The sequence below is a fragment of the Cucumis melo genome, chromosome 7, assembly GCF_025177605.1.
Source record: "Cucumis melo cultivar AY chromosome 7, USDA_Cmelo_AY_1.0, whole genome shotgun sequence".
Classification (NCBI taxonomy): Eukaryota; Viridiplantae; Streptophyta; class Magnoliopsida; order Cucurbitales; family Cucurbitaceae; genus Cucumis; species Cucumis melo.
In genome coordinates, this window is record NC_066863.1 from 620511 (window position 1) to 641042 (window position 20532).

General features: G+C 35.3%; 2 protein-coding genes across 4 annotated transcripts; one reads left to right on the top strand and one right to left on the bottom strand.

Moving 5' to 3' along the window:
* Positions 1-6260: 6260 nt before the first annotated feature.
* Positions 6261-14172, bottom strand: LOC103493775 (trafficking protein particle complex II-specific subunit 120 homolog). Its single transcript, XM_008454662.3, has 10 exons — positions 13630-14172; positions 13278-13484; positions 12916-13098; positions 11756-11865; positions 11248-11307; positions 10610-10898; positions 9599-9894; positions 8419-9296; positions 7045-7980; positions 6261-6771 (listed from the first exon to the last, which is right to left on the bottom strand). Exons 1-10 carry the CDS (start codon positions 14038-14040, stop codon positions 6551-6553), a joined length of 3591 nt encoding a protein of 1196 aa, XP_008452884.2. The 5' UTR covers positions 14041-14172; the 3' UTR covers positions 6261-6550.
* A 634-nt stretch (positions 14173-14806) lies between these two features.
* On the top strand, positions 14807-20322 carry LOC103493774 (aberrant root formation protein 4). 3 transcript variants are annotated; one of them, XM_051087802.1, is made up of 14 exons: positions 14807-15194; positions 15602-15778; positions 15902-16048; positions 16639-16705; positions 17294-17472; positions 17567-17626; positions 17795-17945; positions 18033-18083; positions 18194-18456; positions 18594-18665; positions 18761-18838; positions 18930-19127; positions 19577-19628; positions 19786-20322. In XM_051087802.1, exons 1-14 carry the CDS (start codon positions 15087-15089, stop codon positions 19995-19997), a joined length of 1815 nt encoding a protein of 604 aa, XP_050943759.1. In that variant the 5' UTR covers positions 14807-15086; the 3' UTR covers positions 19998-20322. The 3 variants fall into 3 exon arrangements, with proteins under 3 accessions (XP_050943759.1, XP_008452883.2, XP_016901309.2); XM_008454661.3 differs by having other exon boundaries at positions 14810-15194; positions 18024-18083; XM_017045820.2 differs by having other exon boundaries at positions 14815-15194; positions 15678-15778; positions 18024-18083.
* The last annotated feature ends 210 nt before the right edge of the window (positions 20323-20532 follow it).

Genomic DNA, 20532 nt, shown 5'->3' on the forward strand with positions numbered 1-20532 from the left:
ACGTTTCAAAACTACTATTCTTGAAATTCTTGAGAACTAGAAGGAGATAGTCGTTGCTTAAAATCGGTGACAATCCAAATTTTCTTTTCCATTGAATAAAAAAGCTAAAGAATTTTGATTTCAATAGTAGTTGTTTTTAAAAGTTAGACATGAAAGAATTTAGAGTTTTCTTTCTTTTTTTTTCTTTTAAGAAAAGGAAAAGGGAGAGTTTTTATAAGGTAAATGACAAGATGATTAGGATGATGATGATAAATGGTGGGGAAAGAGAAAGGAGGGTTAAGAAGATTGATTGAAAAGATGGGAGAGTAAAGGAAGTCATATCAATTGGTCTTCTGCATGAACTGTACTGTTGTGTTTTGGGTTTTTCTTTGATGAGTTTGTCTTTATAGCCCACATCCATTCATCCTTCCATGTCTTCCACACATATGTTCCCTTTGCGCTCCAAATTAGGCTTTTGCTCCATGGACCACTACATCACTTGCACAAAAGGCACCATTTTTGCAATGGACCACACAACCCACTTATCTATCACTCTTTATGATTCTACGCCACATATATTCAAAAATAAATAAATCAAACTTAGGAGAGGAAAAATGATGTCTCTGAGGAACTTCAACAGTAGTTTCATCTATTGTTAGTCAAATTATTAGATATTTTTAGATTGAAAACTCTAAAACAAGATGAACTACTTTTCTATTTTACTTTGGAAGTTAGCAACCCAAGTCTCTGCTGAACCAAAAGAGGGAGCATGGGAGCTGGAAAACAAAATAAAGACTAGAGAATGATCCTTGTGGCAAAGCATCATTTGTCATTATAACCATGCTTGCCTACTCTTTTTTTCCAATTTGGTAGTTAAAAAGTAAGAGCTAGGAAGTCTTAGACTGATCATTTTTCTTCAATAAAATGTTTTGTCATATGAGAAATGGGACTTCCAGCACAAGGAAAAGTATGTTTCACATTACTAGTGCAAATGCAAATAAATTTTTCTTGAACAATGGAATTACCTATAATAAAAGTCCATCAAAATTGTTGATACTGTAGGTCTTCAAATAGAGAGAGACAGGGACAGGCAGACGTCTAGCTTGACATATAGAAAACAAGATGATACACAAAACAGATCCTCATTTGGATGTCGCTAAAAACTGTTGAACAAAGACCCTCAGTGGCAGATCTAAAGCCGGAAGAACAGTTAAAAAAAAAGAGAGAGAGAGAGGAAAAAAGGGCCAAAATGGGTAAAAAGTAGTCCATTCTTTCCAGCTGCCCCACCATTTAATGTAGGTGATAAGATAGATGAGGAAAAAAGGGCAATAAAGGACGTATGCTATGAACAAACATGGCCTTGATGTTGTGTTTTCATTGCTACTCTTCAGCGGTGTCAAACCATTCTGCTTCCCCCCCAAAAAAATAAATAAATAAATAATAGTAATAGTAATTAAAAAAATTCCCCCTTATTATTGGTGGGACCATCTTAACATTTGAAATTAAGAATTTTATAAAGACAAACACTACCAGAGAAGCATATTTCCCCTTTGCATGACATAGATTGCACTAGACATAGAAAAAGAACTAAGAAGGATGTTGGCATCATTCTATGAAGTTTGGGTTAGCAGCCTCCAAGGCCATAAACTCAATTCACTATGGGACAGAACTGTTCAATAATTTAAGGCAAACGGAGTATATTGGTCCAAAGTGTTTTTATTTCTTTGCAAAGATTCAGTGTACAAATGTTTTGGGGGTTGTGAACAAGGTGAGATGAATAAGGAATTCTTGGATGGGAATGATGTAATGTAACCGAAGGGCAGAAAAACAACACCAATTTATTTATATTCATAGTTCTTAAAGCCTCAATAACAAAAGAAAATTGAATAGACCATTAAAATATTGATGAGGTTAAAAAAAAGTGCTGATTGTGAAAGGACTTCACATCATTATACAGAGAACCCCGTGTGCATCTACTGTAGAAACCAAATATCAAAAGAGGATAAGGACCGCATCATTGCATCGTCAAAGTAGAGTGCCTAAAGGATGTTCTAAACAGGGGAAATAAACTTGTTTGAACCTCATATCTTACACTAATTTATTCCATAGTCATTTTGTAATCTTCAAGTAATTTGTAAGATCGAAAAGATGAGATACACAAAACAATGCATTTTTTAGATACTTGAAAACTAAGTATTTTAAGTTTAAAGTTGTACAATTACACTTAACCTTTTATAGAAGTTATCAAAAGTAACATTGGAATAGACATTCTTTAGAATTTTAGACAAATGTTAGGACAAAGAATGGTGTGGTAGTAACCTAGAATGGTGTGACAATACAAACTTTCATTCTAGGCCCCTATCACATAACCCAAGTCTTATGCTCATTCTAGGCCCCTATCACATAACCCAAGTCTTATGCTCAAGGATAGTTTGGAAACATTTACGAAAGGTTAAAGAGTAATATTGCAACTTTTGAATGTATGCACGTATTATTGAAATAAATAACCAAGTTCATGAGTATTTTCTTTTCCTTTTTTTTTGAAAAAAATAATTTAACCTATTATAACAAAGTGAAATGCGACTAAGTAAGAGATCAAAAGTCCAAATCATCACTATTAAACTCGAGAAAGGAAAAAGAAACAGAAAAAGAAGAAGGTGGGTATCTACAATCATTGTCACAGATGTGGTTGGAGCCTTACATTTTCCCACAATTTCAGTCCAATTTCATTCCCATTTCATTTTCAAAACAGTGAATTGTTTCCATTCTTTCCATTCCTGACTCTGTAATCAGAGAGCGACCATGCCCCCAAACCTTTCCAACTACTTCTACTGCTATTACCCCACCACCACCCATTATAACTCTAACCCTCTTCTTTGTTTTTCAAGAAATACCCACTTGACTTCAAGCCAAATACAGTATTAAGTAGAGAAGAATATTAGGAGACAAAAAAAAAAAAAAAGGCAAAAAATAAACAAATAAAAACCTAGGTACTTTCTTTTTATCATACTCACATGCTGTCTACATTAAGTGATGTCTTAGTATCAAATTGGTGAACCCAAAGGAATTGAAAAACAGTAGACCAAATTAAATTATTGGTCGGAATAACAAAGAATCGTTTTCATATGTCGCAATTTTAAGAACCTAATTCCCAAATGCCTTCTTATCTCTGTTGGTTATTTCCTTACCCTAAAAAGGGCCCCCAAAAGAGAGAATTCAATCCACCGACATGACTCTCAAAGTACAATCGTCCAATGAACAGGGAAACAAACAATAAGGATTGGAAAAAAAACCAACTATCATATCTAAAGTAGGAAATATGAGTAGAAATGAAATATGGCAACATCAAGAGGTCAATTATTGATAAATAAACATAAAGCAATTTATTTATTCCCAGGTTTTGGATAATTATGAGGAAAATGCTTGCATTGTTCATCACTCAATTCGTCCAATTCAGAAAAGTAAAAGAATGTCAAAACTTTTAGAAGAAATGATATTTGGAGCATCTGGCCGGCGTACCTTGGCACAGCAGATCTGCAGAGCCATGGAGAGAAAAATATCAATGGAATCTGATTGATTTTTCGAGGGAAATTTTGATTTTTTTCAACATGAACTAACCAATGATTCCTTTCGAATAGGAAGGGCTCTTCCTTTTGTGTTTTTCTTGGCCCAATTAAAAACCAAAGCCCATTGCTCTTCCTCACTTCCCTCTTCAAATTTAGGTAATTGCGTTAATAATTATAGGATAATTAATTGCAAACTTAGCAATTATATTCAAAATAATTAAGTATATAGCAACAATTTAAAAAAATTACAAATATAACAAAATCTATTAATGATAGGAGTCTATGTGTAGTCTATCACTAATAGACTATGTAATAAATGCTGGTCTATCACCGATAAATTTTGCTATGTTTACAATTTTTTAAAAAGATAACAATATTCTTAATAATTATTTTAAAAATTACTATCCATTATAATTACCCATAATGGTATATATATCAAAATATCAAATACAGACTTTAATATATCTATTAGCGGTCTTTGAGAATTTTATCTAAATTTAGGAATAATTATATTCATACATAACAAAATTTTAGAAAGAAAATTACAAATATAACAAAATCTATCATAATTTATCAATAATATAAGTTTATCACTGATAGATCATATTACAGCTTGGTTTATTGCTAATAGATTTTTTATAATTTTTTTCAAAAAAGTTATTATACACTTAATTATTATCTCTAAAATTATTATTTATTATAATTATTACGGCGATTTAATCTTTCGACTCTATGACTATTTTTACGCTAAAAAAATGTTTTTTCTCTCTTTTATATTTCATTGAGTGAGTTTGATACGATTTTTTTGAAGTATAATTTTTTTATTGAGATATATTTTTGAGAAAAAAAAAAGTAAAAGTAATTGAAAATACTTTCAATTTTTTTTAGGATTTTCAAAAATCACTTTTGATCTGTACATCAAAACATCATGTAAGCATTGAAAAATGTTTTTGATGGGCTAAAAGAACTCAGTTGTATCTAAAAGTCATGCATGCCCAACTTTAACTTTGCTATCTTTTGTGCTGGTTTAAGAAAGTTATTGTGTTGAGTTGAGATTAAAGAAGAATTTGTACAGTTTACGGGAGGTGTAAGGTGATTTTAAAATTATTAAAATTATTTTTCTCAAATTCAAAATCACTTTAAATATGTCTCTAATCACTTAATAACTTCTGCATATCACCAAAGTAGTTTATAATATTACAAAGTACTCCCAAACTTATCGTAATAATAAAAAGAAAAAAATAGTTTGAAAGACGATAAAGAAGAAAGTATCTTATATTATAATCTCTTTTTTTTTTCCCTAATTATTGAGTAAAGAAGATTGAAAGACTTTTTTATTTCTTTTTTATTGAACTGCTTTCTTAATCAACATGAACTCGAGATCACCCTAACTAGTTAACCTACGGTTTATCTTAAAAAAGGAAAAGAAAATTCCTTTTGAGAGTAGAAAAGAAAAAGGAGAAAACAATAAGGATGCATCTTTTAAAGTAACGAAAAAAGAACAACCGAGAATGGAGAAATCAAAAGAGCATAATTTGCAAGAATAGAATAAGAAAGATTCACTCAAATAATGATCATCCATTGGAATCAACATCTTTTGGAGTTAAAAGGTTATGGAGTATCCCTATCAGAGAAAAAGTGCATACTTTCCTTAGGATGATAAAATGTCTTAATCCTTTTTTGGAGCATAGAGATACATAAAAGAAAAAAAGAAGTTTAATAGTACAAAAAATGTGAAGAATATTGCATTTATTTGATTTAATGTTTTTTTAAAGAAGAATAATTGTAATAGTAATAACAATAGTGATAATTTCAATACATGAGATATTTCTTTAAGTCATGCATTGATAGTGGAATAATTCATCTTCACTTCACTTCATTGTACTTTATGTCAATCTTGACATGCATGTAAAGAGTATAAAACAAGTAAAAAATAATAATAATCTTTTTTAAGTTCATATCCAATGGTTTTTTTAGTTTGTGGCGTTCTTATTTTGTTGTTAATTGAATGTGAGATGGAAGATCAAAATGTAAAAATTCCTCCCTGTTGGATTAAAAGCTTGAAGATGGGTATGTCTTGTATTCATGAATTCATTCTTGTATTGCTCTACAAGAAGTTTTTGAGATCTACAAAAACATTGACAAAAAAGGGCTTGTAACAATCTTTGAGAAGATCACAAAATACTGAAAATTAACAACAATTATAAACTTATGGCTCACCATTTGAGGTATGGTTTGACATTTGCTGCGGAAAATATTAGATTTCGAAGGAGGTTTTGTCTCGATTTCATTTTATTAATATTCCTTGTGATGATAGGACAAAGTGAAGTATTGAGAACTATAGGGTGCGACTCTTTTCTAGCTTGGTTTGAGTCTGAATGTGGACATCGCAGTAGTGATCATTGCTTGACTGGTGTTGATTGCGAGAACATTTGTAACAATAACGTTGTTTTCCTCGAAAATAATAATAATTTATCATTATTGTTACAAAACAACTTCTCAAAACATAATTATTTGAGATGAAATATAGTGTAGTAATATTTCATCTCAATGTATTTGGTAAATTTTGGTGGTTGAGCAATCAGCCAGAAAATGTTATTAGAGAATAGAATCTACCATTAACCTGTTTATGTGATTCTACTAAGATGATAGGAATCAACACCCTGAATCAATTTGTACAACAAAAGAAACCATAAGGTGTGAAATTGGACAATATTAAAGCAGAATGACAACTCAATAGTTTCTTTTCGGAGATTGAGAAATTCAATGTGCAAAGTGTAACTAATGACAACCCCATCCAACAACTCAAGAAGATTGGACAGGGTCTTTTCCCCCTCTTTTAGCAAGACACAAAGGTTACAAACGGAAGAATGGAAAAGAATTTGTCGATGTACTCATGCCTTACCGAATAAAAGCTTGGCTCCTGTAATCTGGGAGATAAATAATTCCCTCGAAAAACAGCTATAATGAGATAACCGATTGATACAGATGAAAGAAGAAGGAACTCACACTGTACCGTTAACGCAAAGGTGGTATGGAGGTCCACAGCAGAAAATTGGTTCATCGGGTGAACTTGTTCTTGCACGAGCCCGGAGTATGTCTGTAGCATCATCGATAATAGCAGCAGCTGACAATGTATATTCGCCGGGAATAAGGAAATACAATGAGAAAGAATGTGCAGTTTCTTCAAGCGGAGGCACTTCCAGGGTGATCCCACTTAATACACCTACAAGAAAAGTAACAATGAAAGGTCAAAAAGAGAGAGAGGGAGAAAGACGTAGAGAAGGAAGTTTTACATTATTAGACTGGATGGAGCAAGTAGCAGAAGCTTTTGTTCAAAGAAAATAGACTAATTACAATATAATAAAATCTAAATGCAATTCATTATGAATGAAGATATAAAGTAACAACTTATCAAAAGTATTAATGTAAATAAATTTACCGTAATCCATTAATTTTAACTTTTGGATTCATTGGTGATTTAAGAGAAGTAACTTACCGTTCCATAAGACTGTTGATTTCGCACCCTCAACGCAACTCTCACCAGCTACGTCTCTGCATGTTATATTAAGACTCATTTTGATCATTTCCTTGGTGTTGTTACGAACAATAACTTCTAAAGGAGTCATTTCATGTGCTTCCAAAGAGCTCTGGGGAGATACGGAGTGAAGATTCTGATCAGATTCTTTCCTTTCTAAACTATTGCTAACTGTCCTGAACCCAAAAGTTAATGGATCTGGCAATAATACATCCATCATTGACGACTGCAAGGCTGCGAGTATAGCATCCTTGATGTTTAGTTCTCCAAAGCTATTCCGTCCTGATTGCCACTTGACCTTTATTCTAGATGTTAGATTCTTGATCGAAGCATTTAGTTCAGCTTTCGTATTCTTTTCTGAGAAGCTCAAATTTCTGGCATTGGCCATTCCGTCTGCTCGAATATCTTTCCGAAAGAATGAACCATCAAGAACAGGCAATTTGAAGTGTTCTAAGGGGATTAGCACTCTTGCAGAGAAATCTCTGTCTATTCTGGTTTTATGATAACTATATTCGGTAACGTTTTGGTCACCAGATGTGTTTTCCCCTTGGCATGAGTTTTCAACCTGGACAGAAACACTAATTTCGAACAATACATCGGTTGGATTAGACAACTCAAGTTCAAGAAACCGAAGACCCCAACTTCCCCGGAATGGATCAATCTTCACCAATCTGTCAATCTTGCTTTTAGTATCAACTGGTGGCTCTGTAGAGTTGTTATCAACTTCAGCTGGTTTAGGAAGATTTTCACCCACATGTGCTGGAATTTCCATTGAAAGCAATCGAGCTTTCACAAAAGACAAGCCCTGTAAAACACAGATTTGCAGCGGAATAACTAGGCGTCGACCAGGGGGTATAGCAGAATCATTGGGGAGATCTCCAGGATTTGCCACAGGCCCTAGAAAGCAAAATAAATGATTATATACCATCAACATAAACAGGAAATCTTCTAGGAAATGGATCATTGAGTGCCGTTACACTATTTTGACGGTTCATTCTCATTTCTCACACAATAGAAGGACAGGTAAACAACCAATGCTTGGACTGATATTCATGAGAATGAGTGTCATGCAATGCGTAGAATTTAACTTGATAATGAACTTAACTAAAGGAATTAATGACAGACAAGGGCACGCATAAACCATGGATATAAGATATGAAGAGGAGCATAATTTAGATGGTCCCACCTGGATTAGGTGCACAAAAAGTTCAAGGAAGGCATGGGTGAACGTGGTCAACGAAGTACAAGTTGAAAAGAAAAGATCCGAATAGTACAATTTTATGAAACATCAGTTGTGATCAATAATGGAAAGGAAGAACTATCAGAAGCAAATACCTGCATAATGTATTAAGAAAGTGGGGCTGCTGCCATCCTTGGAATGCCTTAACATGCTTGCAGATGCATTCTTGCCACTAACCGTATCTGAATCAACCACCCCAAGCTGCCAAGCTTTTAAGGTCACAGGTATGATCACTTCAGCACCAGGCTTCAAAGGAAGAGCAGATTTTAAAGTTTCAAAAGCAATTGAAATAACGGAATCTTGGTGTTTTCCAGATAATGATATGTGTGCCTGCTCAACTGGAATTGTACCTGCATTAGCCAGATGTATCCATACATCACGAATTTCACCTTCATAGAGAATAATGGCACCATTACCACCAACAACGTGTGAAACTAGCAACGGCAATGATGATATCACAGATATATTTGGAACCAATACATTCCTCAACTTCATGGACCCACAGCTCCTGAATGGGTCAGAAAGAACAAGTCCTTGAGCTACTCCATTGAGTAGATTGTCAACATCCTTGAAAAGGTGTTCAGTTATTGCACCAAAGCAATGTACTATGCACCCAGGAATTCTCACTGGCCCAACTGAAGTTGGAATACCAGATAAAGTAACCACCTTCGATGAATTGGGAGGAAGATTCACAGAAACTGGAAAAGCATCAAAATTTCCCGAATGCACGGAGAGGTATATACTATCGACCCTCAACTCAAAGCCGCATGGGTTAGCTAATTCCACCAAGACCTGCACTGGTTCGCCAACAACCCAAACCATTTCCTGCTTGTTGTTATTTGACGTGTCTCCTTTGCTGAATGGAGTATAAATGAAAGGTCCAGAAGGGGCAGATCCTGCCCACCAGTCTTCCTTATCTGGATTGCGTTTTACAATGTCTAATTGTGAAGGATGGAGAGGGAAGGAATGCAACCTAGAACAACCAGTTAATCATTAATTAACTAACAACAAATTCAAGGTTGTGCATAATTGAGTACAGTTTAGGTGGCTGTTCAGGTGGTATAAATGTTTTCAGATAAGCACTCAGATAGTATAAATGGAAATCAAGGAAATCTGTTCAGGTGGTATAAACGTTTTCAGATAAGCACTCATATTTGATGGTAACTTATCGAACTTTTTGTGTGTGTCTGTGATTATCACAATGGTTAATGTGTGTGATACAACAGATTAGATGATTATTCCTCATACAGTACAAGTATTAAAATGGCTAATCACCTTATGAAAGGTAAGGCAGGATCGACACAGCGAACGCCTGATGGTAACCTATCTGCGGAATTTGAAAGGGCACTTGCTAGGCCATTTTGCCCTGCTGGTGTTATTAAAGGATAATAAGATCTAAGTAGTCGTGCTGCAGCACTCCATGCAGCAAGAGGATCTCCAGCACGGACAGCAGACAGTAGAATCTCCCTTAATACAACCATTTGCAAAGTACTCCATTGAGACTCAAATAAAGATACTAATGACTGATGGTGCATTTTTCCAGAATCAGAATTACTCAGGCCTACCTTATTCTTTAAGGATAGAAAAGAAGGAAAATGTAGTTAAACAAGTCAGTTCAGAACAAAACATTAAATCAAGATATAGGAGAAAGAGGAAACTGGAAAGATTAATTAAACCAATATGAAAACTGACGTTGGACTTCAACCAAAGGGAACTAAGGGAACTGACTAGACCTGCTAGAATATTTTTAATATAAGATGAGCAACAAGTGAATGACAATAGAATTGAAGATTGAGAATAATAAGACTATATACATGGTAAATTAAATTGACCAAAAAAAAACTTCATAAAGTTTGAAGTTGGAAATGAGAATTTCAGAGAACAATCTGATTGCAGGCTTGCACCATTAAGAGACAGGACTTGCAGCAACTAGAAACAAACCAAATACATCACAATCAGCCATCAAAGCAAAAGGCAGGGTTTATATCCTTCACGAGTCAAACAATCAGATTGTGTTTGTACTAAATTCATAGCATTATCGAGAAGATAGAAAAATATATACCAATACACACAGCAACGTGAGAGAAAGTTCCACTAAAAAAGTGGAAACACGAGGCAAAAGCCTACCCACAAAAGTCAGAGGAGTTACGAAACTAGATCTCTTTCCTATAGGTGTGGGTATTTCTCCTATTTCATTTAATCAATGAAACGTCCTTATCAAAAACAAAAAGAACAAAAAATGGAAAAACAAACTAGATCTTGTCATATAACTCTTGTAATACTCACATGGGAGAAAGAATCGTCCATCTCAGATGATCTACTTTGTACACGATAAGCTTTTGTTGTCAGGGCCAAGACTTGCAAGGCGCTAACAGCAGCATGTCTATTTTCCTGTTGCAAATATAACTGAGCAACCTGCCTCGAAAAGAAAGCAGCTTTCCGCTGGTAACCAAGAGAACCAAATAAACGAGCTATTTCAACATATAATATTAATCTATCACTGGCATCAATCAAAGATTTAGCACCATCTGCTGCACTGGTTAATAACTCTGCAACCTCTTTAGCCAGCTCACTCCTGTAAATCAAACCCCTCGAAAGAGTAGATAAAGTTATTTATTGCACAAGTAAAGTAAAGGATATGAATTAATATGCAAGTAGTTATCACTGAAAAAAGCTAATTCTATGTTAAAATACGAACTAATAATTTTTAGTGTAAATTTTATTTTAGTGGGCAACTAACTTTCAAAACATACAGAGATGCATGTTCTGGAAGAGATCCACACACACAGATTCACACAAATAGCCAATGTATTATTTGTAATCAGATAACATTTTATCTTGATTCTTTTACTTCAGGTCACCCATGATGTCACCTATACACGGTATCTTGTTCAGTATTCAAGTGCATAAATCATAAAATATACCTGCAAAGAAATCTAGCCAACTTCAAAGTAGCCTCAAGTTCAAAACTTAGGGGTGAAACCCTGATGAAGAGAGAAAAAAATAAAAGAATGTTAAAGGGGCAAATATATGAAAGGAAATCATGAAAAAAAATACATGAAAATATTCATATATGTTAATTGAATTGCAAAAAGTGAATTTCAAACTAGAACAAGAACAACAAAAGATTTTCACAAAGAAACACAATTTCTTACTATCGTCCTAAAAAGAAAATCATAGGTGCCTACCCCTGAAATTTCATTTATTTCTGCACAGGCCCTAATACCATTAGGCAATCTCAATTGTGGGAGATTTCAGTCTTCGTGTAGTTCTTAACTAGGTACATCAATATTTAACATAATTGCATAAAACTGTCTGAATAAATTATTTGAGAGGAGAATGTTTTTAACAATACCCAATTAATTAATTTGCCAAAATATTCTTTTTTTAATTTATTAAAAAATTATTTTTTTAAAAAAAACCCCAAACTACCTTTGGGTGTTATCTTGTATAAACGACTTCCTGTAATGCAAAATGACACTACTGTATCTGTATCTGACTTCTTCCTCCAGAGCTGAATCCTTTTGACCCATTCGATCAATCTGAAATCACATGTATAAAGTGTAATGTAACAAAAATACATCATAAAAACACAAGCACCCCAAATTTTTAAGCATCCCATGACTACCAACAGGATTTAAAAACTCATACATCAATTAAGCTAATTTTATCTTGAAACGAATGACAAAATAAGGGATTTGGCTACCTACATGTATAATGGTTAGAAACTTAAACAGATTTTCTGTCGAACACGTTCTATGTTGACTCAAAACAGGTCCAGTAGATGGGCGTATTAAGAAGACCTCTTGCTCTCAAATCAACAACATTTAAGCTCTCTCTTATAGGATCTACTTATTTAAGCTGTCTCTCTTGTATTTTGAAATAGGTTGGGATGCCAGAGGCAGCCCTTTATTCTACATATTCACAACTACTACTCTCTTCACCTCTGGCCACAAGTAAAATACAAGGGGAGGCCTATCAACAATTAGAGCATTTATGGGACTACTCCTACCATCCTTCTACGTGGCGGTCAAATTGAATGAATTAAGTTCAGCCAAATTCGGTCAATGTCATCGACAATGAAGTGCATCCCATGATAATATCCCAATTTTGAAACAATCCATAGTATGATAGCATCATGCACAATGCCATGACATGGAGGTCCTGTAAGAATCTTTGAAGTCCAATAGATGGATTATTCTTCATCGCGTAATCAACTAATAACAAACTACTGATCCTAACTGTCATTGAAGTGACTTCTAAACTCATAAGAAAAATGGCCATAGTAGCTCTCCACCCTCCTACATTCCGGTAAAATAAAACATCCATCAAAGAGATCAGAAGAAAAAGAAAAGTTCATAGGTATACACATATTCTAAACCGCCTCAAACTTGGAAGTCATGTTTGTACTTCGATCATAGAAAATAGCTGCTAAAACTACGTGGGCAGAACAGGAAATCACTAATGAAATTTCCTCATACATTGAATTCTCTGCATTCTAGTTCTGGATGCTTATTATTTTAGTAACGAAAATAATGTTGCATCATCTTGGAGAAAAAACAAGGAGAGAAATACTAGTGAGAGGAATGTACCAGTAAGGCACAGACACTTCCCTCCAAAGCCCCCGCGTACCAAAAATAGTCCCCAGTTAACCTAGCAAGATCGATTGCAGTAGAATAGTGAGCATTAGCATCAACTGGCGATCCTGCCAGCAAACAATAGTCACCAATTGTCTTCTGAGCACGACCAAGCCTTCTCTTTTTGGCTTTAATAACCTGCAATTTCATTAAATAAACATGATTAAGTTGCAGCATTTAGAACATCCTTTCACATGTACGTACAATACCAATTGAAAGTGAAGATGACAGTCGTATCAAGATATGAAAAATAGCTTCTCCAGCAACAATTGTAACATGAAAAAGAAATCAATTAATTAGGACACCTAAACATAAACCTCCTCTGAGCTGAGACTTGCTTGAGAATCCAAGGGGGTTTTCAAAATAGTTCCAGCAGACTCTGCTTGAAGGACCCATTTCTCAAATTCCATCAACAAAGAAGCTGCAATATCTTGCATCATTGTGTTCAGATGAAACTCCTGAGTTTGCCGGTCAGCTGGAGGAAACAACCTCAAATTCCCTCCTTTTTTGCTGCCTTCTTCAAGCTGCAGCAAATTCCAACAGAGAATTAGATCCTCAAAACCTTTAATTAATCATAAATAAATCTATGAGTATCATAGATATACATTCTGTTTTCAGATGAACAAGGATAAATCGAAGTTAAGAAACAGCAGAAAAGTAACTCCCTGCCTGAGAATCATCGGGACAAAAGGCGAAACATCGTTCAACAAGCGCGGAAGTATAACTCTTACAGGCGGCATTAAACTGGTCAATAGCAGAATCAAGATCAGGAGAAGAAGGACAGTGACAGATACCAATAACAGCAAGGATCTTGCGGTTGGATTGGAAGTCTTCCCAAGGGTTAGGCGGATCTCCACCGAGAATAAACTTAAAACGAAGACTTCCAGAGTCCCAAGGTTGATGGGAGAAGGGGGATTTCTGATGCTCGGTGTAGAAAGAACTTATGGCGGAAAGTGGAATCAATTGATGACGGAGAAGCATGGACAAGTAGTCCCGCAGTAGAGTCGGCGGAACTGAACCGACCGGAAGCACCGCCACTCTGATCATGGAGCCGGTTTCGATGCTCACATCGGGCTCCATTGTGGGATCTTCGACGAAAATTGGAACGGAAGGGAAGAAGACGATCGAGATTTTGGTGTGATCGTTGGTGGAGCTTCGAGGACAGTGGAGAGGTCTGTTTGGATTCGGCGTTATGCTGCCCCTTCCCAAGTTATGTAATTATCCTCTCTAAGTGTACATTATTGTTCACTCAACAGTAATTATCTTTCTCAGTAGCTCTCGAAAATACACTTCTCCTTCGTGTTTATTTGGTCTCTAAAATGTTAAAATAAATACTTTAATTTTGCATATTAAAAAAATAGTTCTAAAGTTACTTACACATTAATCTAAAATAAATACTTTAATTTTATATATTAAAAAAATAGTTCGAAAGTTACTTACACCTTAATCTAATCGACAGATAGAAAAATGACGTGACAAAATTATGTTATAATATTATCTGTCTTTCTCTCTTCTTATCCAAAACTCAATTTATGGATGAAAAGAACATTTTTTATTTTTTAATACAACGATCGTGTTATTTAGATTTGAGAGAAAATCACTATTATTTTTCAATTAATCTTATACACTCTCGATTAAAATATTGTTTATACAATATTTCATTTTCATATTAAATTGAAACATAACATTTATAGGTATAACTTTAGAGATGTTAAAGTACCAAAATATAATAAACACAGTCATAGTATGAGTTATCCGCTTTTCAATTTACTATTTTTAGTATTTAAAAAATATAATCTTATTTGAGTCTATTTTCATAATTTTTTCTTTTTGGTTATTACAGCAAAATACCATTAATTTACATATAACTTTCCAAGCGTATGCTCTTCGATGTGGTAAATTTCCTTTATTTGCGTGCATACATATATATTCGAACCGGGAAGATCCGTCCGGAAGAGATTACCTCTTCGCCCATCAAGTCGACAGAAACTCCGCCCCGCCGGAGAAGAGGCACGGCGGACCGAAACTTTGAACCGCCGGTGGGCGGCAGAGAATAACCGGTATATTTATCAGAACTTTGTGCAGTAATCTCAAGGTCACACTTATAGCGGAGGAAAGCCATTTCAATGGAGAAGGCCGACGATCACTGTTTGTCTAAACTTCAACTCACCGTGCCTTCCGATGATCGTCCTTCAGTGCTTCGGCTCCGTGAATTACTTGCGGCTTGCTCCAAGGTAAGACCTAGAAGTTCCACTCCAAGAACTTCTCTGCTCAAACTTCATCCCCCCTCCGGATTGTTGGCTGCTCCATTTAACTAAGTGACACCAGGGACCGGATTTTTTCGGTTTGTTATTGAAAGTGTATGCTTTTAAAACTGTCATTTTTAAGATTTTAGGCAATGAACCTGAATGAAATTAAGTTTTTCGGCAGTTGGCTTACCTGGCTGCAAGTTCTTTTGTTTAATGTGATGGTGACTTTTATAGATAAGAACCATGTAAATGTTTTCATGGGCCACCATTATCTGCACTTAATTTCGTTTCTTCAAATGAAGCATGATGAAGGAGTCCATGACTACTCATGTTTTGCGTTTAGTTGTTTTGACAATGGCTGGATTTTAACAATCTGTTTGTCTATTTTCAAGTCGATTGAAAACGGAGACACCCATCAATCTGAAGCCTTGATATCTGAGCTGGTGAATTACCTTGATTGTATTTCAGAGGCTGCTGAAACAGAGTTGGACAATGGAGATACAGAGAGTGATGCCTTTGAAGTCCTCAATGAGATCTATCGTTTTATATCTTCTCCTTCATTAGACCAGGTTCCATATCTATATATACATATATTTTAAGCTCATATCGATATTTCTGCCATTTGATCTTTATGGTTTTTGCTGCACTTTAGCTGTTTTCCCAGCTGACACCACTGCCCACAAACGTTGCAGGGTACTATTGACACTCTTTCATTTGATCTTCCAAAGGCAGTTTCCAAGTTTATAAGAGTAGGTGGATGTCTGGAGATTGTTGATAGCATTATTGACAGGTTCGTTACTCTGTGCAGTCCACGGGATATGCTTTCGGTTCTTTGTGAGGTACATCAGTATTAAATTCTTCATAGTGATAACTGGATGGTTTCTTTGCTGTTACAACATGTTTTGGCATTCAACTTTTTAGTTCACCGGTGGACGTCTATAACTGTAGGGTTTTCTTGTTTCCACCTGCGTACAGCTCTTCCAAAACTGTTACTTTGTTTTAAAATAATGATCTATATAATTAGATTACTATTGTATCTTCCACTAGTAGTACAGTCGAGCAATTGTTCAGTGAGATCTTGCAAGACAATTACAGACTCATAGGTGAATACTAAATTAAAATAAAATTGAAAAGAACTTCCACTCTTGTATCTATACCTTGCTCAAGTTAGCAGGTTGATGCAAAACAATAAAACGTTTACCTCTAACACATGGCATTCAAGTGAAAGCATCTGGGGCAATGTGCTTTATAAGTGAACTGCACTTTTAATTCTGAATAACTCCATGTAATGACTGAGTTGCAGCTCGTAGATATTTTTAATAGGCTTCTTTGGAGGAGATAAAGTTCATTTCAAACTCGTTTTTGCTTAACATGGTGGTTTAATTGCATATTATAGTTCTTCATTTAACAATTATTGCAATTGCTTCAGGCATTAGATTTGCAGACGACCAAAGCAGCCACTTGTGCTGCCCCTTTTCTAAGTGGGCTCTCAAAAGGTAATTACTACACATTGAGTATCTCTGTGGGCAGGGTGATTGGATTGCTAGCTGTAAGCTAAGCATTCTTCCTCACGATTCTTTTAGTTGCCAATGAGAATGATAATGGGAAATAAAACCCAAACACAATAAGCCCAGCAATTTTGAAAGGGCCCATCATCTCTCACAACCCTAAAACTACTGTTTCTTCAAAATACAAGCTTGAAAAAGAATAGCCAGAACACAGACAGCTATAATACTACTAACAGACCAACAAACTTACTAACAACATTCCTACATCCCACTGGACGAGTGTTCCCTTGTCCAGTTCCCTTTCTATCCCTCCTGGAGTATGGTCAAAACCATCTTTGGGTCATCATCTATTGTGGGAGAACACTGGCATTAGGATCCTTGAATTCGGCTCACATGATGTAATACTGAATAAAAGTTATCCTCCACCTTACCACACTTTTGGTTTAGTATTAAAGTGAGGCATTATTTGTCCAGAGGGCTTGCTCATGATGCCTTAAATTTAAGTTACATTTATCTTCTCTTCAAACTTTTTAATATATTTTTAAGTAGCATCTTCTAAGACAAATTGATTTCCAGTGATTCGTTCCATTCAGAGGCGTCATTTTGAGCAAATAAAAATAGCAGTTCCTGTTGTTCTCAATGCACTTAAAGCCGTGGATTTTGAAACAAGTGAAGGGGATGTGAACTGTGACACTTTATATGCTAGAGCGATGGACATTGCCAGTTCCATTCAGTCAGTTTGTGTAAAGTTGGTGGTATGTGGTGTTTTGGTGTGCTATGGTTCATTCATCCAATGATTTGCCTATCAATTACTGTTGACTCCCTAGCGTTTTCTAATTTATGATACAGGATGGCAAAGTACAGGAGAAGCTCCATTCTCTGCTTGGACTCTATGTGTTGCAAATCATGGTATTTTGTCCATTCAAATGAAAATTTGCCAAGTTTGTTCATCAAGTCACGTCTTGCTTCTCTTCCCCACCTTCTCTTAAATTCTCGTTGTGTTCAGAGTTGGGGGTGCTGATATGGTTAGTCTCTCAAACATCAAATGCATGATTGAAATGCATGATTGAAATGCAGGCTCTCTTTTCAGTCAGCATGAGTCATGAAGTTTCAAGCTGTCTTCCTTTTGTCTCAAAGTTGTCATCCTTTCTTCCATTCTGTGGGTTGTCATACGCTGGTCTTATCACTGGATTCGATATCGACAAAATTTCTAATAACATTATTGGAGGTAAACCTTGCTACTTTTCCTAGCAAGTTTGTAATTTTTAACAAATCCATGTATTCCTTGTTCATTTTTTGTACTTAGAGGATGAAGATGATTATACGGCCTGTTTTTCCTACATCAAGCACGGTGCATGTCTTTCAGGTTTGTGTTCATTAATTTCAAAGGAGTCCTTGCATGCTTAAACGTCAGGTTCTAAATCGTTGGCTTCTTTTTTGTTTCCCCATCCTTTTTCTATTGCTTTATTCATGCAGTTCTCTGGGGATTTATTTCTGAAGAGGTTGCTCAGGCTGCAGATGAAAAAGTTAATGTTCTTAAAGATGAACTGACGTCCAAACAAACTGAAAGATGGAAAGCTATAGGCATGTTCAGGCACATACTCTCTTTTGCCGCTCTATCTTGGAAACTAAAGAAACATGCCATCGATTTCTTGCTCTGCATTCATGGGTCTGAAAGTTTTGATGACAAACAAAGTGACTACATATCGTATATGCCTAGTTTATTTGCTGCTTTGCAGGTAGTACTTCATGTTCTTCAGATCCCATATTGAGCACTCAACCTTCTTTATTGTTATTATTATTACTTATTACTATGTATAGATTAGGGTGGTGAAGATTGTCTAAACTCTTCTTTGTTGGTCAAGTTACATTTCAGGCTGTTCAGATAATTATCATGTATGCACCAGATGCAACACTACGGAGGAATGGGTTTGATTTATTTAAAAAGGTGTGTTTCTTAAGTTCAATAATTTAATTCTTTTTTACACGGTGCATTTTTTCTATGAGAATATCAACTTATTTATGTCTAACTACCATAACCAGTTACTTGCTGATATTCCCTATTCTCAAAGGTTCGACATGTTTAGAGCTCTAATTATGAATAGTGACTCTCCCTCTATGGTAAACCTAATCTAGCCTCCCTTTTCAGTTAAATGTTATTGATCATCCTGGTTATATCATCTCTGACCTTATGGTTAAAACATTAAAATAGGTTGGACTTCTTTTAGATCTTGTCAAAGGAGAAATGCATGCGGAGCTTTGCCAGAAAAGAGCAGCTGGCAGTTTGCAAGTTGATACCAAAGCACGTTCAGAACCTTCATTTTGCACTCCAAGTATCCTAGAATTGGTGGAGCTCGTTTTGAGGCCTCCGAAAGGGGGGCCTCCAGTGCTTCCAGAGCAAAGTGATGCGGTACTTAAACAACTATATAACAAAACTTTCTTGCCTTTTCGTAATTTTTTCGCTTTGCCTGCCCCATTTTACTTTCTAAAGCCATATCTCCATTGATTTGTTATCATTTTTACTAGTTTCGCCCTTGTTCATCAATTATTCCCATCTTTAAGTACATCCATATAGATGTTTCTATTATTGATGCAATCCTTAAAACTGAGTTTTAGTGGATACCGATGTCTATGCTTACGTATAATTGCAGTTATGGTCTTTAAAATGCAAAATAATAGATGGAAAGTACATATGTGCTTTACATCGTGTCTGTCATGAACCAATAGATAAGACAGGGGAGCTTGTAGAAGGGTGTCATGTATTTGAGAACTGGGCTAGAAATTACAAATGAAGTGTTTGGCTTTCTTCATCTTGGTTCTTCTATATTGTTCAGTTAAAAACTTGTAATGTTACTACAGGTTCTTTCGGCCCTCAATCTATACCGTTACGTGCTGATAACCGAGGCAACAGGTATGTCACTGGTGAATGTTAAATATCAATGCCTTTTGGTATTTACAGTTTGCATCTGAGTTACTACTAGAGATAATACAATCTGCTTGAACGTATGGACTCTTAATGTTTAATTATTATTGATGATTGTGAATCATAATCAAAATCCACGGAACAGGAAACACAAACTATACTGGGGTTTTGTTGAAGAGCAATTTGCAGAAATCCTATAACGAATGGCTTCTCCCTCTCCGGACGTTAGTGACGGGGATAATGTCGGAGAACAAGACCGATTATGATGAGATTACAGTGGACATAGAGTGTGCCTTAAACCCTGTAGAGCTTGTATTATATCGTTGCATCGATCTTGTCGAAGAGAAGTTGAGATGAAGCTTAAAAATTGGTGGAGATTGGTGAGAGAGATGGTGACCAAAAGTCTTCATTTCTTCTACACAAGATGATTCATGCTTCCAGTCAAAAATGGAAATGCCAAAAGTCTTATGTTTACGTAAGATAATTTCACGTAATGAGTCGAGGAAAACAATGGATAGTGTCCCTTAGAACGTCCGTTTCCCAGTTCTGAAACGTGTTGCTGTTTTATTTATATTTATTCAACTACTCTTTCTTGAATTGACTTTATGAGAAATTAGGAGACATTAATAGTTGGTTGAAAAATTTTGAATCAATCACAAATCGACACATAATTTCTAATCCATCCCCTCAACCTCAAGTTCTTTAGGTTCTTTAAAAATACAAATTTTCTTCCAAACTTCTAACTTCAAGAATATTGAATGTTTGGTTTTCATATATCAAACGTTCGAATTTTTTCACATATTATCCAATCAAGAGAGAATCAGAAGATTGTATGACCACATTACATCAAATAAACATAAACACAAATTCAATTTTACGAACAAAGATAATT